Source organism: Magallana gigas, chromosome 3, assembly GCF_963853765.1.
Source record: "Magallana gigas chromosome 3, xbMagGiga1.1, whole genome shotgun sequence".
Classification (NCBI taxonomy): domain Eukaryota; kingdom Metazoa; phylum Mollusca; class Bivalvia; order Ostreida; family Ostreidae; genus Magallana; species Magallana gigas.
The window spans coordinates 51,237,530-51,264,029 of record NC_088855.1 but is presented as its reverse complement, the minus strand read 5'-3'; the positions used below and the strand labels follow the sequence as shown (position 1 = coordinate 51,264,029).

At 33.3% G+C, this 26,500-nt stretch overlaps 2 protein-coding genes across 29 annotated transcripts in view; both read right to left on the bottom strand.

Moving 5' to 3' along the window:
* The window catches only part of LOC105331026 (serine/arginine repetitive matrix protein 1), a 35,496-nt gene extending 27,854 nt beyond the window's left edge, over window positions 1-7,642 (bottom strand). For 7 of the 27 annotated variants that reach the window (XM_066080206.1, XM_066080217.1, XM_066080204.1 and 4 more), the window contains exons 1-2: window positions 7,158-7,640; window positions 4,708-6,098 (exon numbers count right to left, since the gene is read on the bottom strand). In XM_066080206.1, coding sequence (XP_065936278.1) covers window positions 4,708-5,625 — 918 coding nt within the window. In that variant the 5' untranslated portion in view covers window positions 5,626-6,098; window positions 7,158-7,640. Of the gene's footprint in view, window positions 1-4,707; window positions 6,099-7,157 lie in introns of all 27 variants that reach the window. The other 20 variants (XM_066080212.1, XM_066080209.1, XM_066080214.1 and 17 more) reach the window with 10 other exon arrangements.
* Window positions 7,643-12,414: 4,772 nt separating this feature from the next.
* LOC105331025 (poly(A)-specific ribonuclease PNLDC1) lies at window positions 12,415-26,468 on the bottom strand. 2 transcript variants are annotated; one of them, XM_066080191.1, is made up of 22 exons: window positions 26,322-26,468; window positions 24,996-25,047; window positions 24,588-24,661; window positions 24,429-24,459; window positions 24,242-24,317; window positions 23,639-23,686; window positions 23,307-23,401; window positions 22,791-22,891; window positions 21,495-21,586; window positions 21,100-21,170; window positions 20,884-20,944; window positions 20,596-20,665; window positions 20,386-20,474; window positions 17,500-17,555; window positions 16,940-17,010; window positions 16,561-16,614; window positions 14,827-14,869; window positions 14,312-14,411; window positions 13,821-13,907; window positions 13,512-13,600; window positions 13,181-13,279; window positions 12,415-12,739 (listed from the first exon to the last, which is right to left on the bottom strand). In XM_066080191.1, exons 1-22 carry the CDS (start codon window positions 26,395-26,397, stop codon window positions 12,670-12,672), a joined length of 1,605 nt encoding a protein of 534 aa, XP_065936263.1. In that variant the 5' UTR covers window positions 26,398-26,468; the 3' UTR covers window positions 12,415-12,669. The 2 variants fall into 2 exon arrangements, with proteins under 2 accessions (XP_065936263.1, XP_065936264.1); XM_066080192.1 differs by lacking the exon at window positions 26,322-26,468 and adding an exon at window positions 26,077-26,236.
* Window positions 26,469-26,500: the final 32 nt, after the last annotated feature.

Sequence of the window (26,500 nt, the reverse complement as noted above, 5' to 3'; positions counted from 1 at the left end):
ATAATGAAACTGTAAGTAGTCAGCAATTTTCATAGAGCTTGCAAATAAAGAGAGTATGCACATTGTTTGGTGAAAAATGTCAAACAGTATAAAGCGTATTTGCGGGGATCAAAAGTAGAGGCACAGAGGCCACATCGCTCACCTGAGCGATAATAGCAAACTGACATAACTCTCACCCAAACAACTTTAATAAATCAAATACGAAAATTGTTGTACAATATAGCAGAGTTCTTTTTATTTCTGTCCAACAAAATCCACCGAAAAGATTAAGATTTTAAATGACTTTCCTCTATATATTCTTATGTAAAAATTGTGTCATTGTGGTTCCATCTTACCTCTAGGAGTTTATGATTTGAACAAACTTGATACTATACTACCTGAGAATACTTCCACTGAGTTTTCAACTTTATGGCAAAATGTTTTATGAGAATTTTTCTTGAAGAATCCACTCTTAAACATTTCTATGTAAAAATTTGCCCCCCCCCCCCAATTTTGACCCGTGGGTCATGATTTAAACAAACTTTAAATCTACAATGCCTGATGAAGCTTTTACATAAGTTCCAACTTAACCAAATAGTTTTTCAGAAGATGTCATTTTAAAATTATCTTTGCCCAACTATGTATATTTTAATACTTTATTTGAACAAATTTGAATCCTCCTGGCTTCAGTAATGATTTATGTTAAGTTTAATTGAAATTACCTATTTGTTCTGGAGAAGAAGATAAAAATATGAAAAGTTTACGATGACGACAACGCCTACGACGACGATAGACAACGGACACATTCTGATCAGAAACTCATTTGAGCCAATAAAATGTACGGTAGCCCATTGGTGCGGTGCCAGGTCAGAAAAATAATTTATCTCGCCGCTGCCAGATAAGTTTCTGAAAAGCCAGAATAAAATGACCAAAAACAATATTGAATACTTCTATGCATACGAGACAGAGAGGATATCCTAACGTATCATGAATTTCAAGTTGCTATTTCGATGTTACGTTTACAATATTGCTTAATATTATTCACTTAAATGTCTTTCGTTTACGTAGATATCAAATAAACATATAATTCCTTGTTAATCAATATTGCACTCGACAAAATGCGAGTATGTCAAGTAAAATTACACGATACAGAGGAAATTTCAGCTAACATAAGTTCCGAATAACCATCTTCAAATAATAATGGACTGGATAATTATGAGGCAGTACCTTCACACGAAAGAGCACCCTCATGTGTAAAGGCGCCTTCACATGAAATAGCCACATCATAATAAAAACAACAACAACAAACTAAATAAGGCTGTTGTGGTGTTCCATATTACTGTGGTTTCATTAATATTCAAGGGTATCAATTTTCGTGGATAGAGTGAAAATCACAGTTTCAAGGATACGTAAATTCGTGGCCAATGACCCTATCAATACAAAGTATAAGTAGAGATTGCAGTTCAATGAATATTTAATTTCAAGGATAAACTTAACAACGAAATCAACGAAAATTGGTATTCAACGAATATTGATGAAACCACAGTAATAGATGGATTCAAAGCTGTGGTTAATATCTCGCTCCTCACGTTTTGATTTCATTGCGTATATGATCATTAAAATTTAAATGATTATGATTTTATTTTTTTGATAATAACAGAAAGATTATTATTTCATAATTACACAACATTCATAAAGAAAATCCATCTAAGTTCAAGAAACAAACAAGTTTTCGGGGGAACTATTTTTTCGTGCGGAAGGTTTTTTAGACGAAAATGAAAACGAGCAATTTTATGAATTTTCAGTATATTTTTCTCTCTATTATACTTAATTCATTATTCATCAATCACAAGAGACGATAGATGTTTAGAATAATGCAAATATATTGAAAAAGTCTGAACTTTTTAAAGCAAAATTTTGCGAGAATTTTACCTTTGAGGCCATATATCAAAAATTTGACATCACTGACCCCAATATTTTATTGTGTCAAATTGATACTGAATATGTATCTTGGCAAACTGGATTAATGTCATAAAATTCTTGATATTCAAATTCTTTAGAATCATTTTAACAGGAGCTTGGACTTTGGGTAGTTGTGTCAAACAGCATTGTGACGTAGGCCTGTCTATTTCATTGTAGGCCACTCAGTCATGGCTCTTTGAAATCAACAAGATTTATCTGGCTTTTGAGCTAAGGGCAGTAAGGCTACGCAATCGGTGCATATTTCGCTCGAAACCAGCGTCATTTTAACTTGTTTTGACGCAAGAAATAGATAGTTCCATCCTACTGAAAGTCCAAGGACTTGTTAAAACGGTTCTATTTCAAATCAAATTGTAACTGTTTAAGAAATTGCCTATTTTTAGTGTAAAAAGGTCACAAAAAATTAATGCAGGTTCGTACAATTTTTGTCGTAATCCCTCCATTCAGTGTGACCATTGTGCATGATTAAAAACAATATTTAAAGAAATAAGTTTGCTTAATCAGAAATACTGACAACAAACCCTAATCAGGCTGAAATCGCATTCTAAGTGCAAAAGGGTCAAATTAAATTGGCCATTACTCAGAGGGATGAACACTGACCCCGACCCCCCCCCCCCATTATCTTTGTATTTTTAAAGTATATTTTGTCTACAGATTTCAATGGTATACTTCTCAAGAAATTCTTGATACAAGAACATTGAGGAGTGGGATACCTTAATAGTGCTGGGCGACTGCGTGTTGCGAGTCAGTGTAATACAGATAAAAAGGTTGTGTTGAGTTACAGGACTTTTTTTAACGTACTGCGAGTTATTGAACCAGTCACCATATTCCAAAGTAATATAATGCACATCGATAGTTCAGTCAAAATCGTTTTGCACTAAATGATTCTCATTTACTGGAAAATGCCGTAAAACAAATTTTAAAATGTTTAAACCAACTGATTTGATTTGATTATATAAATTAAAATCTTTTTCCCTATATAAAAATTTGTGTATAAATTTATAATTAATAGATGATTAATGTCATACTCAGTATAGAGGCATTGCTCCACTGAACACAAATTGGTTCTTCATGCACTATATTATTTAATTTGTAGTAAAATATTTACTACCGGTACCTTAATACGACAAAGTATAATTTTGGTAACAACTTCATAAATGAACCATTCCACACTCCAGACCACCTACAAATTCTCATCGACCTATAATTCCCTTCTATACCCCCCCCCCCCAAAAAAAAAATATGCTGAAGTCTCGTTTTATACTTGAAAACCGTAACCTTGTTAATTTTATAAAGAAACTGGATTGTTGGTTGTTGGTTTTTTTTTTTTTATTTTGACATGGGTAATTCATCTCTAATTTTATCCTTGACCTTTTACATGGGCACGCTTTCCGATTAATTGACCAGACAGAGTTTTATCGACGTAACCTTGTGCCATCTAGGGGACAAGGGATTTGGGTAACGACAGGTAGCTTTCCATGAAATCAATTGTATAATCAATGGAAAGTCATTTATAATTAGACAAAATGTCCAGTTTTTATAATAAGGTATTGAAGGGGTTCCCTGGTTTTTTGCTAAATTGACCGTATTATTTAATAGCAGAGGATTAATATTAGATTACTTCCATTGGGTGTGATGTAAAAGTACTATCGACTTTACCAGGGGGTCCTCAAATACCCAAATCCTGGGTGAAAAAAGGATCATATTGGGATTTTATGAACAAAAAAAGAGGGAGGGGTTAAATTCGAAGTTGTATTACTGTTGTTTTGAACTTATCATAGGAATTTTTTTGGCTGAAACAATAAAACATTGATACTTGTATCAAAATAATTTTTAAAAAACCATTTTTTTTACTGCGTTCATTTAATCTTGGTTGTATAGTTAAAACAAGGAGGATACATGTATAGTGAAATGTTCTCGTTTATCGAATGAACTCAGCAGTATATATTAGGAATGTACGTGTATAATTATAGTTGAATTCACATTGTTCAGTTGTATGAGAAAAAATACATGGATCAATGTTTCAGATAAAACTGCCATCGACATCACAATCTGGTGACATTTGCAGACGTGCTGACGTAACTTCCGTTTGCACTGGTTAGGTACCAAAAAAAGAACAGAGCCGTTCTTTGTCTTCGACATAAACCGAAATTAGACGTCATTAAATTCCTGGTGATATCAATGACTCTGCATTGCTTCATTATCGATAAAATTCTCCCATTAACGCCGAGAATGTTTGTTATTTGATTCGATTTTGATAAGGTCGATCCAGAGACTTAACTTTCTTTTTTTATCCATTACTGTGTTGGACACGATGGTTAACAAACATTTACTCTAGATCTTGTAAACTGACCTCGGTTAAAAATGTTTAGATTTCGAATTACTCTTTGATTTATGAGATTAGAATCTTAAAATACCGTTCATCATTTAAAAAAGTCTTAATTCTTCTGTTGTTTTAATTAAGAAACGATACTATACTACATGCTAAATCGTTATTTACTGATGCTATGCATTCAATAAAAGACTTATTTTTTTAAAAGATGAGTTAAACCATTTGAAGTTGTTAGCACTACTGTAACAATATTGTGGACAAACCTATTGACACTGTGAATTTAGTACATACGTAGAGAAGAGTAACATCACTAGTGCTAAGACTACATATTTACATGCGATTTGTAGAGACAGAAGCAATTTGTTGGTGTTGCAATGTGAACATATTTAGTAAATCTGTGTTAAGCATGACATTACCTTCTTTCCCCATTTAGAGTATAGCCATTGCAGGAACTGGTCAACTCCTCCAAAGTATCTCTGAATCCTCGTGTGTTCAGATGCAAATCCCTTGCAAATCTCGCAGTCTTGTTCGTGACACCTTTTCACATCAGTTTCGGTTAAAGTACATCTTTGATCTTCTACCTCCGCATTATCCTTTTGTTTTTTCCTGATTTTTGGTGGGTCCGGAATAACGTCTGCAAAAGAGTCCAAGTGCCCGCCATCATCCTCTGTTTCCGGTAGAGGACCAAACAAAGAATCTAACATGTTTATATTTTTTAGATTGTTGTTGTTCACATCTTCCAACTCGGAAGACTTTTCGATATCATCCAGTGACCGTGCAATCGTAGAACGACTGAGACTGAGTTCTGAAAAAGTAACACACCGCCTAAGAGAAGATCCAAAACCACTGTCCGTTTCACTTTGGAGACTCTTTCGACTTTTCATGGAAGACCTGGAGACGGATCTCGACGATTTGATTTCCTCTCGATCAAGTGGAACTGTGGATAAGTGAAAGGTGGATAGCTCATCATCGGCAACTACGTTGAAGGCGCGTTTACTTGCACGAATGTCATAATCGTTTCGAACATTGGCTTTTGGAAGTAACATGATAGGGGATTCGTCGATAGAAATAGCCCGGTGGGGATCTCGGCGGATTCTCTGTCCAAGTCTAGAAAGCTTAAGCTTGTCATCACGATTGACATTTGTCGCTTCCACTTTAGGAAACTGTAAAGACGATGGTTGGCTTCGTTTTAGAAGAGCAAAGGAACTTTCGCTTCTTCTGAAAGGTGTCGGGGTCCCCCTCGGCGTGATGGTCACTGAGAAGACATCGTCGCTGTATCTGGACAGGGAGGTCTCCGTCCGCCGTAAACAACTCTTGGGCTGTGTCATAATCATAACGGGACAGTCACTGAAAAACAGGAGCACGGATCTGTCCCCCAAAAAGTTTTCACCCTCTTATGACATTTTCTTGGCAGTATTTACCAAGAGATAACTAAGAAATGGTCTCTTCCCAAGACTATACGACAAAACTTTGACACTGGTATTTGACCGGATTATCTGTACAAATCCTGATAATCCAGCACATCCTTTAGATCATTATACAGATTAAAGGCTCCTACTTGCAGGAACCAATCGTATTACAAGCATTTCACCCTCTTTAAACGGTTGTCAGTAAATTACGAAATTCTCCACGACTGTCACTTGAAAATGAACACTTTTTCTTTTTTCTGTCTAAGTACTTGTCTGCGGCGCTGTTGGACATGGGCAAACAAGTGGTTTAATAATCCTCTATTTGTTTAAAATCCATCATTTATACCCAAATGAAAGATGATCTTTAAATCGATGAACAGCAAAGGAACAACTTCAATCTAGGAAAAAACAAGCAGATATATTTGTATAAATTCCAATGCGAGTCGCTAGTGTCAGGAAACTTTTGAGTGGACGCTAGGGTCAGGGCAGAAACTCGGGTGCAAAAGCATATATCTACAGGTGCTATAGATACTAGTAGGATGTTTCCAACCATAAATAAACACCGGCGTTTATTATCCGTTCTAAGAGATGTAAGATATTCTGTAATCAACACCCATTCTTCAAAGATTTTAATTCTTATAAACCGCTGTATGCCTTTAAAGTGGTAAAAGTAAATATTTCGCTGCACTTTCACTAAGATAAGAAAAATTACTTAAATGTTGATTTTCTCTTCACAAAGCGCTGATAAATGTTCCTAATAATAACACTAAAATAAGGTTGTTCAAACTAAAATGACTGAAGAATAGTGCCTCATATATAACCTCATAAATTTTAATTATGTTCAATTACATCTAAGTTGTCCTTTGATTAGCAATATTGATGTTTTTCAAAAAAATTTATCATTGAGAGCGATAAGTGGCACGTGAGCAATGCTGGTAAAACGGTTTTTATGTCCATCAATATTCTGGCAGTCCTGCTCCCTTATCTTCAGCCTTGCATCCTATAATTTCTTATTGATCGTAATAAGCCATTTATTCAAAAAACACTATCAAATATCTATTCTCAAAAAGCCATATTGATTGTCTCAAGCTGATGCCCGCAACAGTCAGATTCCTCGTTGTTTGTTACAACAGTAAGGGTTAAATATTTACCATGTCCGAACTGTTCAAACGTCAGGGGGAACATCCAACAAATTACCGACCTAAAGTGCTTACAAACAACAATATCACTCCATGAAAACAAACAGTTTTAAATATTTTGAAGACGGCCTGTCTTTCATGCGCTAAAGAAAACAATTTTACGTTTATTTTGATTGTCTAATATCAGTACACAATGCAAGATCAATGAAAACTATATAGAAGTTAATGGCATTGATTAATAAATGCATGCTACCTCTATGTTAAAACATCAAACAATTAGGCGTATTTTTGCAAATACGATGATAAAAATAAACTTACTTTTTCCTTGTTTTGGGACAATCTGAAAATTCCGTCCAATTAATTCAATGACCATTCCAAGTGAAGGGAAGCGCACCGCAGCTCGTCACATAAACACTAGACAGAAAAAGTAAGTTGTCTGTATAGGGTACACAACATGTAACAGAAAAAAACTCCTTGTGGTATTTTAAGAAACCCTTTTCCCCGTGTTATATCAAAACATTTTAGCACGTAGTTTTGGGTAACATTAGTTGTTTTCAACTCGTGTTTTCGAGCCCTTTTAGTAATTCCACTTAAACAGTGAGATGACTTGTACGGAGTGAGATGTCATTTTAAGATTCCAGCCATGCTTTAGACTTTAAATCTTTTGTTTCCCGGAGAGATTGTTTCCTCGAGCAAATATTATTCCTTTTCGCGACTGATTTCACAGATATATATCTTATACAAAAAGAATCCCGAAAGAGTCATCAAATGAAACAAACTGCATACTGCTTGTAGGTCGTTAATTTGTTTGTTTTAATGCTCTGTGCGAACTCGGTCGATATAATGCCATAAATGGGTTTCTTTAGAAACAAGTCGGAACAATGAAGATTATAAACAATTTCTAGTTACTTTTGCTCTTTTTAAATCACCAAAATGCATCAGAAATTCACAATAGATCTCTAATTGAACGCCTCGACAGAGGGTTTTGACAATGGCGCCAAGGTTGGGGGTAAAAGTGATCTGATTGAAACATTGCAAAATTAAAGGACGTTAATGTGAAATGGAGCTGTGACTTCTTGAGGGGAGACATTTTCCCAGGTGGAAACATTTAATATATTTTGTAAAACTTTAATATCATTTAAATCTTCGATATAAACTAAACAAATATATATATATATATAAATGTAACTGATGTTAGGGACTTTGAAGTTTTACTCATTTAAAAATATGGGTATTTTCTATTCAGTTTGATCATAGGGTTGTTCAATATTGGGTGGGTTCGGGTGATTTACGACCCCCTAACACTCCTGCAGGGATTTCGTATAGCAAAAAAGTTGGCCCTAAATACCCTTTTTGCAATAACAAAAAACTTAAAAGAATTGGTAAATACCAGACTCGATAAGTCTTACTGAAATTGTGTAAAAACTAAAATAAGACAGCTAAATAAAAGAAAATGAAAAATACGAGTCGTAATTTTAACAGCAATGCGCGGGTGTAACCGAGAAATAGGTTCAGTTTAATGCATCTAAAATTCAGAGTAAAAAGTCAATTATAGTGTTTACTTTAAGAACTCAAATGGTACCTCAACTATATTTTAAATAACCCGTTTGTTGGCTGACACCATGATATCCAGCCATTTGGGGCATTTTTAACATTAAAATTAACAGACTTTGTTGACTTTATAAAAATGACACCAACTCCAACACAACAGGTCAAGAAGTTAATTAGTTGTAGAAATCCCAGGTGCTCCTTTATATAATCCCCACATATGTATGTAAATATTCTCCTCACAAAACGAGTGGGCTTGAATCAATATTTGCATCAATTTCAAATCTGTAATCCAGTTCTTTACAATTCATAAAAAAGAATCTGATTTGATAAAACACCATAAAGGCATAATATTTTTCCCAACGTGTAAAAAGAAGGGAAAGTAACAATATTTGAGAGGTAGGAATAACGCATGCACAATGTACTTTTATAGTCACTGAGTGCACGGAATAAAAAGCCTGTGACGAAAGGACACTTCTTAAGTTCCCTTTGAGGGATGTTGGCAAAAGTATGAATATGTAATTAAAGATGAAAAACACGACCCATTACCTAAAACTTACTCCCATCCCCCCCCCCCCCCCCAACCTTGTAGATTATAGGCAAGTCGTGATTAGAGACTGATTTGCTCTGGAATTTGACAACTAATTTCTACAAAGTACTAGTAGATGATTTTAAAATTTACATTAATTTTCACTCACCAAAAAAATCAATACAAAATTACTTTCAATTATATTTGTGTCCCTCTCCTATTTGATAAAAAATAAGCATAGGTAATTAATCCTAAACAAGCGCTTCGAATTTTACACTCAGTCGTTAAAATTCTGCACCCCTATTTTCATCTTCGCTACTCCACTCTACTCCTTTATACCAGGGTGGATCTTTCAGAGGAGAAGGGTTGATCGTAAACTCTTGGATGCCATATTTTATGAAAGTTATAGTTTTTTATTTACTGAACAGTATAGGTTGCAAAAAAGAATAAAAATTTCATCAAATAAAAACATTCAAATTTTCCGGTTTAAGTTATAAAAAAACAATACTGTATTAAAAACGACAAAAAAGATTCCACTCCTCTACTTCTACATCCCCCCCCCCCAAAAAAAAAACACACTCCGAAATACACACTCAACCCCAAATGCCCTATCTCTTAGTAAGAATAGTGTATAGCTTTTACTTGGTTGTAAAATGAAGACTTAATTAGCTGTATAAGAATTGGTGATATTGCATCAATTATTTGAATCAACGAAGATACCAAATTATATAGCAACTTTTAAAGAAAAGGATAGTTTACGACATGTAACAAATGCTTACCTTTAAACCCGCAAAACCTAACGTTTGATGTTATTTTCCTGAATTCAAAAATATCTCTACTTAAAATCATCGCACAATTAGACTTCAAACTTTTAAGCTTTCATTTTCGTACGTAATGACACTTAAGATATTGGGGGTAGATAAAATGTAACAACTACAAAGAGGTACTGATCTTTAGTATGATATAATTGTCTTACAACACTTGGGACTTCTCCGTGAATCGTGTAAGAACAAATCAATATGTCTTTAATTACATATTGACAAATCTCGTCATACCGTGGCCTAGGATTGCATAAATAACAAACAAGTTTGAAATGAAGAACAAGCCATGCGTGCCTAAACGTCTAGAAACAAGAAAAAGCAATCAAAGCCCATCTACAAATATTTAAAAAGGGCCACACTAGAGACACCGTTCGATTTTCTTACAATTGCGAATATTCACAATGGTACGGGGTCAATATTGACTTTGTTAATACATTTCTTTCTTTCGCTTCTTAAATCCTTAAACCTTTCGATGGAATAAGTTAATTACTTCAGTTTAAAGTAAAATTGGACTGAAGATTAAAGACTTAAATCTCTGGCCAATTTCACGAATGCGTACATTTATGTTTACAAACAAAATTGAAATTTACATTTCCACGCTGACGAATCAACACTGGATCTTTAGATGATTTTTTTCGGCATGCAATAATACTGTCTTCATGAAAAAGCTCAAATACATTAACATCCCATTCATGTATCAAGAACTCGCAAAAAAATATTTGCAAAGAATAAATCAAGTTTTTTTTGTTTAAAATTTTTTTTTTTGGGGGGGGGGGGGGGGGTGGGGGGTTACATCGGTCAATTTCAGGCGATGTTATACATGTTAGTAGTATTTTTTCTTCAATAGATGTACGATGAAAACAAAACTATACCATCAATCCCATTGTAATCATATTACAATAAAATAAGTTCAAACAAACAATCACGTGACCATTTTTAGTAATGTACAGTGTTTAGCGCTGAGAAAAATTGTTTAAAAGGTTTATTAGGCCAGAATTATCTTAAGTGTTATATGGGGCCTGAACACAAAGATTCTGAATCGCTGAGGAAATTTATCAGCAATTTAATAACGTTAATGTGATTTAAAATCAACGCGATAATTTTCTAGCGTCTTTTAATGTATTACAATAATGTACAGTAAATAAGGGTGGATTTAAATTTGAGGTTTTTATGCCTGATGACTACAATCTATTTTTCCTTTTCACCCCCGCCTGACATCTGAATGAGCCGCATCAAATTAGAAAATAAATCAAGCACATTCAGTTAATCATTTTATATACAATGTATCAAAGAGGTTTGGAGGTGATCCAACATTATTCTAGTCCAATAAACAAGGGCGATAAACATTGTAATTAATGTGGACCATAATGGCGCAGATTCTTAACAGATTGATAATTTTTGATAATATAAGTAAAAAATATTTTATGTCAACTACCGAGTACAGTTAGTAATTTTAATGCTTGCTTATTAAAGGATTGTTCGCTTGATGAAAGTCAATTGAATCCTGAAAAGCATTCAGCAAATCTGTGTATGGTTAAATTCTCTGTATGATTTGTTTGCCCACTGGCACCTAAAAACAATGTCATCAATTTGTAATATGTCCACTTAAATTCAAATACTTACACTGTATGTGGATTTATTGTTTTGAATTGTATCAGACCCACCAACCCCCCCCCCCCCCAAATAATGTGTACATTTAAATTAAAGGTAAATGAAAATGCAGTGAAAAAAGCTACATGAATGCTATTCATAAAGGCATTTGAATTTCTATTGAACCCCCATTAACAGTTTGTTTTCCCTTGGACTGAAATGTCACATTTTCATTGGTTTAAACATAGCACGTGATTGCCTCATATACCTCTATATTTGTTCTGTGAGAATTAATATTAGGCAATATGGCCGTCATTGGTCGCCGCTTCGCTTACTCATCTGGACATTTCATAGTATTTAATCAGAAAATGCATGCCTAAGTTCTTAAAGCATTTGGAGTAGTTGCCCTTTGAAATTCTTTAAAATTAGAGTAGTTGCCCTTAAAATATTGACGTCACATTGTTTTGTCTGGAGAAGAACAAAATGGCAGCGTCGAAATTTGCTCAAATCTCTGCAGAGGAAAGGGAGAAAACATTTAACATTGAATAGCAACAAAACATTGTAGGTAAACATGGCTGAAGCAAAGATTTTTAAAGAGTATTTGAAAGGTGAGATGGAAAATTTTGAAGAGTTTAAATGAGTTAAATTGGACGAGATGTTAGGCATCTTGTAAATGGCTGTGCCATGATCATTGCTATTTGTGAATAAATTTGACGCTTGATAGTCCTCGGGAAAACAAAACACTTATTAGGTTAGTTACTGACTAACTACGGAAATATATTGGGTTGATCAATCTCATAGACCGCTCGGCTTCGCCTCGCCATCTATGAGATTGATCAACCCAATATATTTCCGTAGTGAGTCAGTAACTAACCTAATACATGTAAGTAATAATATGAAGACATATTCTTTAAGAATGGAAATGAAACAATATCCATGAAGGAGTCCTTAAGTAGTCATAATAAGACACACACAAAATATCAGCTCAATGTCTGCATAGGTGACAAGATACATGTAGCATAATGCCACAAAAAAGACAGCATTCTATGGTAGCACTAAGACCACAAGAATAAGCAGGGACAGCTAATCTAAATAAAAATGTTTTATTTCACAGTCAGCTATGGTCTGACAACAATGTGATAAAAAGCACAGTTTTGTTTGGCACTGTTTAACACTTTTAGTTTCTTTTATATATATCTTGTCATAAAAATTTATTGCTGTCACAAATTTGTTGCTATAAATGATCACAGACAAGATTTCTTTAATCACAAGTTATTCCTCTGATATCCATATCACACTGATATCTGTGGGTGTAGATATCAGTTTACAGATAGCACTGATATCAAGTGTTGTTTTTCTTACTGCTCCACAGAGCCCACAGACACATACCTCCAGACAGAATCACCCCCGTCCTGAAATAAAAAAATAAATTGCCTGAATGTGAGCCATTGCTCAAGTGTTACAGGGAGAATGTGAAAATATCTTTTATACAGTAAAACATGTTTCAATTTTGATTTGCTTTATCTAATTTGCTATAAATGTATCCCATCTTATAATATGCGTTTAGACCTGGGGGAAGACATTTAAGACTGTTTGCTGCATCAATGTTTTGCTGTAGATATGTATTTGCGCATGTAAGCACCAGTTTGTTTCTAAACTGTAAATACTAACCAACTTATCATTGCAAAAGTGAAAAAATATTTTCATGATAAACTGCTTTGTAATTATGTAATTATAAATTTGATATACTATAAATTACATATACAATATATCATTTCACAACATTTCAACTTATACTATAATTCATCAAATTTTTTTACCAAAAAAATATATGAAGTTACATCATAACGTACCACAGAGCTGGTTTGGAATAAGGAGAGTGTCTCCATTTACTGTAATGGTGGACGGACATTCTCTTGTCATTTTTGTAAAACTTGACTAGGTCCCTGGCACTGCAACCAGTAAAGGAGAAATAATATTAAGGTATTATTTCATTAATTGTACAAGTTATTCCACAAAACTATGAACTCATTAACCTGTGTTAAAGACAATCCATGAAAAAAAATCTCCCCATGAATCATCATGATTCTGTTTTAATTTTATTTAAATTCTAAGATACTGTTGGTTTGAATAACAGTAAAAAATAGAACATGATTTTTTATGAGTAAAATTTGATCTCCATACCAGTATATATTTCCTGTGGCCACAAGTGCTCTAGATTTACTCTGTAATTTGATGTCTACTGTTCCAAACTTTGAAAACTCCTTGGCAAGCTAAAGGTGGCAATAAAGTAAGTGAAATTTCAATTGCTAAAAGTCCAATAACCCAATCTTTTACCATAAGAATAAATCCTATCTCAATATATATTTTTAAGCAAGATAATAAACATTCATATCATGAGTCAGAGTTAAATTCTAAAAACATCAGTTTCTTACATTTACAATTGAATCTTACTTCTGTTAAAGAAGCATCAAGCTAGTTAAGTGGGTTTACCTTATAAGCACTCAGTTGAAATGAGGCTGTTTTAGACTGAACAAACACCAGAGGTCTCTGTGGTTCTTTGGAACTGCCTGATAAATCCTATAGGAAATGTATATATAGGGAGGTGTTAGGCAGAGGAAATGAGGAGGAAATAAAATCATTGATCTTAAAAATGACCATTTTGGCTTTCAAACCAAGGAAATACCTTTTTAAGATTTTTACTATAATCTATAACAATTTATAATCAATAGTGTCCTATCATATACTTCTGGGATTGACAAAGCTTGGATAATTTCACTCTTTTACTTCACGTATATATTTAATTATTAAAAATAATGTTTCAAATAATGTACTGGGTATAGATTTATTGTTGTAGAAATTAGCTTTGGAATTTGATTTTTTAAGATAGTAAGACAGACACAGTGTATTTGATGTGTCTTATTTCAAAATTCAAATTTTACATTATAAGAGTCAAATAAAGAAAGGATAAGTTCTTCACTTACCAAAGAGTTGATACTGGCTCTGATCATGTTAATCTTGTTATGGAATGGTTTAATCTCATTCAGGTACCTCGAGAATGTACAGGGCACCACCTCAGTGGACCTAACAGAAACACATCATTAAAGGTGTATCTATGTATCTTTTTATCTTTGTATTCTCTATAAGTTAGTTACATGTCTATGTAAAACTTAAAAAAAAGTATACACTGTTATGTACCTTGATCTTTATTGGAGAGAACTAATATAGGCTATTTTTGCCTGCTGTTCATTCCTTATTTACTTACATGTATATTTCTGAATATAGGTGTATCAAACAGTAAAAAACAGCCTTAGAAGACATATGGGGAACACATTATTAAAGATATATCAAAGAATTAACAGGGCATTAACCTCAACAGCCCTAAGGGAACACAGATACATACAGCACAGCATTATGAGGAAATATGAACATGTTTATCATAATTGGTGAATGTATTGGTGTTTTTGTTTTGTATATAAAGTAAATGCTTTGAACTTACTTAACATCACTAAAGGTTAGTATGTGGCACATCCTTAGGAAACCTAAAACACAAAATATCATGCATGTAAAATTTTAAGTCACACCAAGGCTTCTGTTGTCAATCATTTCATACAGTTAAGAAAGATACAAATAACAAAGCAGATATGTTTTGCTGATAATCCAACAGTCTTAAATTCTTACGCAAGCACAAATCATTGAAGATTTTGACCTGTACATGTGAATGTCTTCACAAGGAGGACGAGACTTTGATTCTGTGGGGTTAATATTACTGAGGAGTAGTGATTACGGTACTTCTATCAGGGTTATCATTTCATTCTCCTGAATAATCACCCCTGTGAATGTAATTGTCATTTAAATTTTAGACCACATGGTTTAATTGACCCTTTCAGTTTTGCAGTAAAAATCGTGCCTCGTATTTATAGTATATTTCATAGAAACTAGGAACTTGAATTTAAATAAAAATCTAGATGTTTATTGATTTTAAATTTATCTTTATTAATTTGTGAATAAAATGAGTTCTAGAAATAAATGTTACAATAGAAAAAATAGGGGATTTTTCTGCACTTGCAACAATTAACATGTTTAGTAGTGATCCCCCCTAAGGATTAATTTTCGATCCATGTCTGATCTAGTAATAGCATCAGTAGTGGAACAGACTATTTCTTGCAGAATGTTCCTTGAAAATGTCTCGATATACTAAGTTTTTATGCAAAACAGACACCCATTCTTTTTTTTTTAAAGCATGGTATAGCACACCACAAGCATCAAACATGGCTATGATTTTATTAACAACCCAATGTTTTTATTTTCAACCACGTATAGAGTGGATGAACACGAACAATAACTCTGTTCTGAATATCCTCGTTTTATCTAAATAACTGCTAGATGATGTAATAAGACATACATCTTCATAGATTTTCATGTTTTAATATAAATCAAAGTAGCATATGATATGAAAAACGACCAGTTTTGAGAATATTATACGAACACTTATACTTTCGCTCGAAATTTCACAGGAACTGAACGAATCTTGGGGTAGTCTAATGAACTTTCATTCGAGCACCTCTGAATTTATTGCATACTTAGCAACGATAAAGAAAACATTCCAAACACATTCGCAGGGGTGTAATGATAGGTTTAGAACAGAGAATAAAATACATGTACTGGTACAGACCTTTTGGATAACCAATCAGATACATGTACTTAGTTTCCTAGTTTTGTGATCATTCAGAACTTATGTATATCTACACTAGATAGGTTCAGGGCTTACAGGAGATCTTTCCTTTTCACAGTAGAAGTGTAGAGCATTCTAAGCACACTTTTTTATGATTTAATATACTGTACTACATGATTTGTATACTACATGTACTTATATGATTTGTATAGTACATGTACTTATATGATTTGTATACTACATGTACATGTACTTATATGATTTGTATACTATAGGTAATTATATGATTTGTATAGTACATGTACTTACATGATTTGTATACTACATTTACATGTACTTATATGATTTGTATACTACATGTACTTATATGATTTGTATACTACATGCACTTATATGATTTGTATACTATATGTACTGTATATGATTTGTATACTACATGTACTTATATGATTTGTACACTACATGTACATGATTTGTATACTACATGTACTTACATATATATGATTTGTATACTACATGTACTTACATGTATATGATTTGTATACTACATGTACTTACAATAGCCACACATGTATGCGTCATATCCAGCTTCATGGGGCAAGTAGGTCTCATCTACAAATGATAAAAGGGAAGTAGGTCTCATCTACAAATGATAAAAGGGAAGTAGGTCTCATCTACAAATGATAAAAGGGAAGTAGGTCTCATCTACAAATGATAAAAGGGAAGTAGGTCTCATCTACAAATGATAAAAGGGAAGTAGGTCTCATCTACAAATGATAATAGGGAAGTTTGGGCAATGACATGTTTATTAATAATGTTTAACTAAAATAACACTTTTGAAAACTTTAATTGACCTAATTGATCTAGGTACATTTACAAATTATAGTCAACCATAATTTCTCAGAATGTAGGGAACACTGTAAGACAATAAACTTACTGCTGTAAATTGTGAAATCTTCTCCGTGTGCTATTACTGGTGAATGGATCACAAAATTCTGACCTGCAGCACTACAGAGAGAATAACAACCATAAAAAACCCTTGCAACTGATCATAGAGGGATAATGATCAAATATTGGCAAATAATAGTAGACGGTCATCCTTATATCATTACTGGTAACCTGTATCAGTGGACATAAATTGTCAAATAGAGAACCAGGAAATCTTTAACACTTGTGGGGGCTACAAATGTACATATATATTTTTTGCCAAACTATTGTCCAAACATTAAAAGTTGATCTTAATGCAATTTGATGGATATATGGATTTACGAAATCTTTGTTCAATTATAAAAGTATTTCAATCTTGAAGGAGATGTAATCAGCGGGAAGGGAGAATATATGAAATAACGGAAATCAAACACAAATGAATGTTATAAAGTATTACTTAACAGATTACACATATAATACTATGACAAATAAAATTGTTGACATAATATTCTGTTGTTGTAATACTCTTAGTAAGTATAACCGAATATAAACAATAAACATTTATCTCACCTTCTAAATACATGGTACAGACCACCAAGAGTGGAATTGAACCTCAGGTCTAATTTCTGATTAAAAACAAAACATAGGTAATCATAGATTACTAAGCTCACCGAGACGGAGCATCACCCTTATGAGACATCACCTACATAAGACCACCTTTATCATTTTATATGAAAATCATACTTTATGATCTTGAATATTCATGGATTCTGTTTTGACAAAATATCGTATATCATCTGATAAAATTTTTTACGATAATCATATGTTCATATGTTAATCAATACAATGATATAAAATTAAATATTGCATCATGTCATATTTATAATATATATCATATAATACAATAAAATACCGTAATAAACAATAATGAGATATGATATTGTAACGTATAATATGACATTGTATTGTGTTATACCTTATTGTATTTGATCACATAATACAATATCATAAAATATTATACAATATAGTATTATATTACAATATCATATTACATAATACATCATAACATTGAAACAAGATTTTATATTGTATAATATAGTATGATATTGTATTGAATGACACTGAAACATATTTGATACATTATATGATATTATATCATATAATACAATATAATTTGATTCCAACATTGTATCTTATCAAATGATACAATATCATGTGATAAAGTAAAATATTATAAAATACATTATTATATTATACATATTGTATCATATGACACAATAATATATATTACAATATCATATAATACAATTTCATGTGATATGATAATATATCATAAAAACCAATATCATATCATACATTATCGTATGATACAATATTATATTATATTACAATATCATATAATACAATTTCATGTGATATAATTCTATATTACTGAAACCAATATCATATTATACAATATTGTATGATACAATATTATAGAATATACAATATTGTATCATAGGATACAATATAATATTTTGCAATATCTTATGTAATTGTATCATGTGATAAAATAATAAATTAAAAATACAATATAATATTATACAATATTGTATCATAATATACAATACTATACATAACAATATCATGATACAATATCATAAAATTAAAAAAAAATGATGCAATATCATATCGTATCGTATAACTTTTATAATATAACATATGATATCATTTTGTATCATATCAAACAATATTGTTTCATATCATACAAAACTATATCATAGAAATCATGTTATATCATTTATCAACAAACACATCTATCTATCGAGCTGGTTTGAGTGAGGTAGGAGATTTCTTTAGCATCCTTGATAATGGAGATCAGGCTCTGCATCTGAAGCAACCTCTGCATTTAATTTATGATAAAGTTAAATCAACTATGCAAGCTATCATCTATAAAACATGTGACCTGTTCCAAAAAACTAAACCTCATCCAGCATCCGAAACCTATGGCTCAGATTCAGCATTCAAGCCCATCAGGTGCATTGGTATCATAAGACGCATCATCCATGCAAGTTTGGTGAAGTTTGGACCAGTAATAACTAAGATATCAACATCAGAGGGCACTAGCAATTTAAACCTTAACTTCCTCCAGCATCCGCAACCTATGGCTCAGATTCAGCATCCATGCCTGTCAGGTGCATCTGTATCATAAGACACACCATCCATTCAAGTTTGGTGAAGTTAGGACCTGTAATAACTAAGATTTATTTTTTAGCATCCTTGATAATGGAGATCAAGCTCTGCATCTGAAGCTACCTCTGCAATTCATTCATATTACAGTTAAATCAACTATGCAAGTTTGAAATAGTACTATCATCTATTAAACATGTGACCTGTTCCTAAAAACTTAACTTTATCCAGCATCCGAAACCAGACTCAGCATTCAAGCCTGTCAGGTGCATCAGTATCATAAGACACACCATCCATGGAAGTCTGGTGAAGTAAGGACAAGTAATAACTAAGATATCATCATCAGAGGGCACCTGTTTCAAAAACTTTATTTAACCAGCTCTTAAAACCTTAACCTCCTCCAGCATCCGAAACCTATTGCTCAGATTCAGCATTCAAGCTTGTCAGGTGCATCAGTATCATAAGACGCACCATCCATACAAGTTTGGTGAAGTTAGGACCAGTAGTAACTAAGATATAATCATCAGAGGGCACCTGCAACAAAAACTTTAACCAGCTCTAAAAACCTTAACCTCTTCCAGCATCCGAAACCTATTGCTCAGATTCAGCATTCAAGCTTGTCAGGTGCATCAGTATCATAAGACGCATCATCCATACAAGTTTGGTGAAGTTAGGACCAGTAGTAACTTAGATATGGCTATCAATGGGCACCCGCAACAAAAACTTTAACCTGCTCCAAAAACCTTAACCTCCTCCAGCATCCGAAACCTATAGCTTAGATTCAGCACTCAAGCCTGTCTGGTGCATCAGTATCATAAGGCACACCATCCATGCAAGTTTGGTGAAGTACGGACCAGCAGTAACTTAGATATTGCTATCAAAGGGCACCTGCAACAAAAACTTTAACCTGGTCCAACAACCTTAAACTCCTCCAGCATCTAAAATTTAGGACCCAGATTCAGCATCCAAGTCTTTCAATTCCATAAGTAGGTCCAGATGCATCATCCATGCAAGTTTGGTGAAGATAGGACAAGTAATAGCTTGGATACAGGACCTGCAACAAAAACTTTAACCAGGTCCGGACGCCGACGCCGACGCCGACGCCACCGCCGACGCCGAGGGTATAGCATAAGCTCTCCTTGACTTCGTCTCGGTGAGCTAAAAAGCAAAACTGAAATACATGTAGTTACAGTTTCTTTTAAATCTGTGAGTGATGGTTTCTTAGCAAAAGGGTAAATCAAGCAAATATCAAAAGCCTGTGACATAATATTTTTGCCAGGGGTATACCTTTTTAATCAGATGAGTTGCAATACTCTTTGTGTCTATAATCAGAGGAAATATTCTGTGTATCTCTTCCTGGAAATCCTTGTAATGAGCTATATCATAAATAGAAGCAAAACCGTGACATGAAATGTACATACACATTTCAGTTTTACTGAGAGTCCCAATATTGAAATGATGTTGACATCAGAATTCATGGATCCATAAGGCTCTTACCAGGAAGTGGCTTGTGAAATTTATCAAAGATCAGCAGTAAATCCAGCAACATATTGTGACCAATCAGGGGCTGAAATAACAACAGCAAAGTGACACATTGTCTAGGGGAAAGAGACTTCCATTATACTTTCATCCCTTACTTTTGCAAAACATGTAATATGAAAACTGTTGATTTAAAGAAAGTGTGTACATGAAAAGTAAAAACTGCTAAACCCATGGTAAACTTGGATCCACCCCTTTTAATTCATACAATTTTAATTCATTGACTTGACAAAATTTTGAACTCACTTTTTGATGTTTAACTAATGCCAAAAACACTCTCCTGAATCCAATAAGACTGTTAAAAAGTCTGAAAGATATGATAAACTGTAAATAAAATACATCATACATTTTCAAAATTAGCCTCTGCTATTTATTTTTCAAAATAAATATTGTGTATATAAAACTAACCAGTAATCTGATCTATGTTTGTTATATATGTATATTTTCTGTAAAATAACTTACTCCGAGCTGTCCGCTTTCTGTTTGTTCTCTCGCTCCGCTTTTTCTTCATGTGTGATTTTTGTGACAACAATCTGACATTTAAATAAACTGTTATTAGTGTATGTTATTATATGATTTAATCTTACAGATACAGTGTAATACTCCGTTGCTGTTGAAAGGAAATAAAAAACAAAAAACCAAAGGTATTGTTATTTTTACATTGAAAAGAATCTTTTGTTGATCTGAATGTGCCAGACATGAATTTTCTAGTTTTATAAATATGGAATCAAAGAGAAAAATTTCAATTGTCAAAAATTATAGCAATTTTCATGTTTAACTATTCTTAAGACCAATGAGCAGACCTCTGCCATTTCCATGTATATCTATATAAAACAATCAGAACTTGCAACACTCACATTTCTGTCATTATCTGTTGATGTCCAGACATCACCATACCTATTTTTGATTTCGTTTTCAAATACATAGTTGTACTTCAGTTTTCGTGTCCCTAAAAAAAATATCGTTAATGACAATTAACTGTTGATGAAATCTCTATGTAATGTAATAATGTACCACAAAATGCTATCATGCTTGCTGAATATTACATGACGTATGCTGAACAATGGATCATGTTTTTCGAAAACAATTATGACTTTAACTACGGTACTAATAAATCTATGTAAAAATTGCATGGTTGAAAATATAAGCAACATGTAGCGGTATATACCTGATTCACCTTGTGACAAACTACACTTTGTGAGTTACAATTTTTTGTTCTTTAGGCTACCTTACCGTCTTTGTTTAGGCTACCTTACCGTCTTTGATTAGGCTACCTTACCGTCTTTGTTTAGGCTACCTTACCGTCTTTGTTTAGGCTACCTTACCATCTTTCTTTAGGCTACCTTATCGTCTTTGTTAAGGCTACCTTACCGTCTTTGTTTAGGCTACCTTACCGTCTTTGTTTAGGCTACCTTACCGTCTTTGTTTAGGCTACCTTACCGTCTTTGTTTAGGCTACCTTACCGTCTTTGTTTAGGCTACCTTATCGTCTTTGTTTAGGCTACCTTATCGTCTTTGTTTAGGCTACCTTACCGTCTTTGTTTAGGCTACCTTACCGTCTTTGTTTAGGCTACCTTATCGTCTTTGTTAAGGCTACCTTACCGTCTTTGTTTAGGCTACCTTACCGTCTTTGTTTAGGCTACCTTACCGTCTTTGTTTAGGCTACCTTACCGTCTTTGTTTAGGCTACCTTACCCTCTTTGTTAAGGCTACCTTACCGTCTTTGTTTAGGCTACCTTACCGTCTTTGTTTAGGCTACCTTACCGTCTTTGTTTAGGCTACCTTACCGTCTTTGTTTAGGCTACCTTACCGTCTTTGTTTAGGCTACCTTACCGTCTTTGTTTAGGCTACCTTACCGTCTTTGTTTAGGCTACCTTACCGTCTTTGTTTAGGCTACCTTACCGTCTTTGTTTAGGCTACCTTATCGTCTTTGTTTAGGCTACCTTATCGTCTTTGTTTAGGCTACCTTACCGTCTTTGTTTAGGCTACCTTATCGTCTTTGTTTAGGCTACCTTATCGTCTTTGTTTAGGCTACCTTACCGTCTTTGTTTAGGCTACCTTATCGTCTTTGTTTAGGCTACCTTATCGTCTTTGTTTAGGCTACCTTACCGTCTTTGTTTAGGCTACCTTACCGTCTTTGTTTAGGCTACCTTACCATCATTCTTCAGGACTGTGTGGCTGTCTCCGACCGCGGCTCGACTGTACCACTCTGCCACCTCCGAACACACGTCCTGTACCAGGTTCTCATCAACGTCCCTGTAAGTAAAACACGGGATCTGATAGGGGACGAAACACTATTTATCTTAATGTACCAAACACTTTTCAATATTTCTGTAAATAAAACACTGGCTTTGATGGGAAACAAAACTTTACACAGAAAACCATTTTTCTTTGCAATCAGGGACATAATTTTTTGTTTTGTTTCTTTCAACATCTTTATGAAAAAATTCAAATTGTTCAGATATGAGTGATACAAGCACAATAAAACTTCTCTCTTTAAATTTTACAAATATACATACAGGTAATTCATAATTTTTGGACACAATTTCTCTTATTAAATCAATCAATACTTCCCAAATGAAAATTACCATGCTAAGTGGTAGTAAATGATTAACATGAAACAATGGCAGCTCTACTTTTTTTTGTTACGACAATAAATCAAAGGTCTCACCTTTCGACCCCAGCAGTGATCTCTTTTCTTTTTATGAATGTTTTAACTTGTTTTTCTTGCTCCTCATTCATAAATGATATTCCAGAGTAGACATACTACAGATAAAAAAAACACATCTAATTGCATAAAACTAATGTTACATAGATATAGAGCTGCCTCAACAATCTACAGGAATGTAATCTGGCATATAACAAACCAATGAATGCTTCAAGACAGCTTTCTTGATTATAAACTGAAAACATGTTACAGTATTACAAATGCTGTACAAGTACATGTACTTGTCAGTCATTCAACTTATCAAAATAATTTCATAAAAAAACCCCAACTTTTACCTTGTTAAAATCAAAATCATATCTTCTTTGGAATTCATAACTTGATGCCTAATAAAAAGATAAAAACTATTTATATGTTTAAATGGTATTATAAAGTATTAGTCACTTATTATAGCAAGTATTTAATGACTGCAGTCACTTTCTATGTAAAAGGTTTTAGGAGGCACTTCAAAAACAAACATTGTTTATATATTGACAGATATATCTTAGCAAGGTCACCTAAAATGAAAAAAAAGAGTCTTTTAATTTGATGTTTTTACATCAGTCAAATACAATTGTTGTTATTGAGAGCTGTCTTTTAAAGACATAAATCAATAACAACATATTACATCTACTAGAAATGAATATCATCAACAACAACAAAAGTACCTTTAAGTAAGAGCATTGACCATCAAGTGGAGTATCCCCTTGCCACAGGAATTAATATTTTAGTGAATGTGATTCAATATAATTACCTTTCACCATGAGAACATTTATGAATCATTCAATTAACTTTACAAATTTTGAGTGAAATATTACAGAAAATCTCTATACCCTAAATCAATTATGCCTTTTTTTTCACTGGAGAATGACAACGTTATAGGTAAATATAGGTAAATATACCTGAACCATGAAGCGGACATCAACAGGACCAAAGGAGGCAGGAAACAGGTACATGTTGTAACTGTGTGCAACATACCTAGACCAAGGACAACGAGTCTGTACAGATCGATGCTCAATAAAAAGAGAACTGCAAATTCTTCATCATTTCACTAAACAGTATACAGTATAGAATTCATTTATTTCTCACCTTTCATTTTCCTTTACAAATGCTGAAATACCTGGGGGAAAAAATATTAAATTGAAAATTAAATTCTTTTATACAGAGCTAGGGGACAATGCAACAATATACTGATGATTCAATTTAATATATACATTTTTCAAATTAGATAGCATGTGTTATTTGTACCTATCTGGCTGATTGTGAACTGATGAACACTTCTCCTGTGTTTGTTGTATCGCTCTTCAATTGTATCAAACAAACTGAAAGAAATAGGCTATCAAAATTAATATCTATTAAAAGCAGCCACCATCAACTACTTAAGCTTATTACATTTGGCTGTGTATTTTATTTTGATCTACCAGGTAATTAAAGATCGATTTCCGCCTAACACTGTTCATACTAAATATATCATGTGTTTACATTTAGTGATAGGTCAAAGACACAAGTATTTATCTATTACCCTAAATCATTTATAAACATAAATGTGCTGTTCCAAATAATTGAGTTTATAATTTATACAGTATTACACACAACATGAGGGATCAATTTACTTTACTTCCTGAAAGTTTCTGATTATATAATAATTATAAATACCTGTTTTTTGTTTCATCATTCAGATTTAATCCAGTAAACTCTGTATCAATGGCTGGAAATAAAAACATTAGTACTGTAAATAACTTGGTATATGATATACAAAATACATTCAATATAATCCCTGCTGCTCGGGCATGTTCTGGTTTTGCTTAAGAATATGCCCTTTTATGAGAACTGAGTTGCAAATTGACATCAATGGGGAAATATGACGTAACTGCAATTTTAAAATCTAATATATCAATTAATTATCTACCAACTAAAACTTTTACAATTTTGTTTCAATTCATTTGCAAAAGAGCAGATTGAACTATAGTAATTGTGAAAGGATTTATATCATAAACTTTTTATCAACACATATCAACTGAAAAAGACACTAGTATTATCACCAGTGGATCAGAGATACTACCAGTAGTGTTATAACAGTTTGGGAGATACATGTATAATGGAGGACTAGATCATGATTAAAGTTCAGACCCCCTGAGTCAGATGTGCTACCATCTGAGCTACAGTCCCTGAAACATTCTACTTTCCCACTTGAAAGGTGAGTGAATGATGAGTGCACGCTGAGCAAACGGTGCATGAGCACACCCTGAGTGAACAGCGAGCCCAGGCTGCAGGTGTTCACTTAGGAACGGTAAGCACAAACAGAGTGCAAAGTGAACGGTGAATGATATGTGAGCGCTATGTGAAAAAAAGATGAACAATTTATTTAGAGTGTCTCGGGAATTATATCCTTACATTGTGTTTCGTCGGTAATGAAGATAAAAATTACAAAAAAAACTTCTTCTATGTATTTTTATCAACCAAAATATAATATTATCCGACTGATCAATAAATGAATGCTGAACGAACGGTGAGTGCAAGGTGAACTCTTTGTGAACACTGGTGAGTGCACAGTGAGCGCGAACAGAGAGAAGTGGAGAGCGCAAGTGAACGCACTATGAGTGCACGAAAAAATGGGAAAGTTGAACTTTTTGTATCTGTATCATGGGTCAATAGGACAATATCATTTTAACAATGAAACATCCTTTCTTCTTCCAGGGTGAATAATGGGACTGGAAAAATGATGATACTGACAAACCTTTAAGTTTAAAAGACAATTGATGTCACTCTGCATGCTTAAATACCACCGTTCACAACGGTACTGTAAAGTGGCAGCCAAAAAATAATTTGCATACAATTGCGTACACTTTTCTACGAATCTATGCACTGTTACTGCATACATGTGACACTACTTCGTTCGAATTTCCTCGATAAGACAACTTTTAAAAAATAACTGAAATGTGTATAACGTCTAAGAGTATATATTTTAGGCTCATCTTTTACCAACAAAATCTGCCTTTGATATCGATTCCTCTATTTTTGGTAAATATTCTTCAAAATTATTTTTATCGACTTCCATGCTGCATCAGAACGAGCACTTTTTAGAGTGATCTCCCGTGTCTGTAACATTCTGTACCGATCTTTTTCATTGGACACGTCCTTCTCGATTAACCAATAACAAA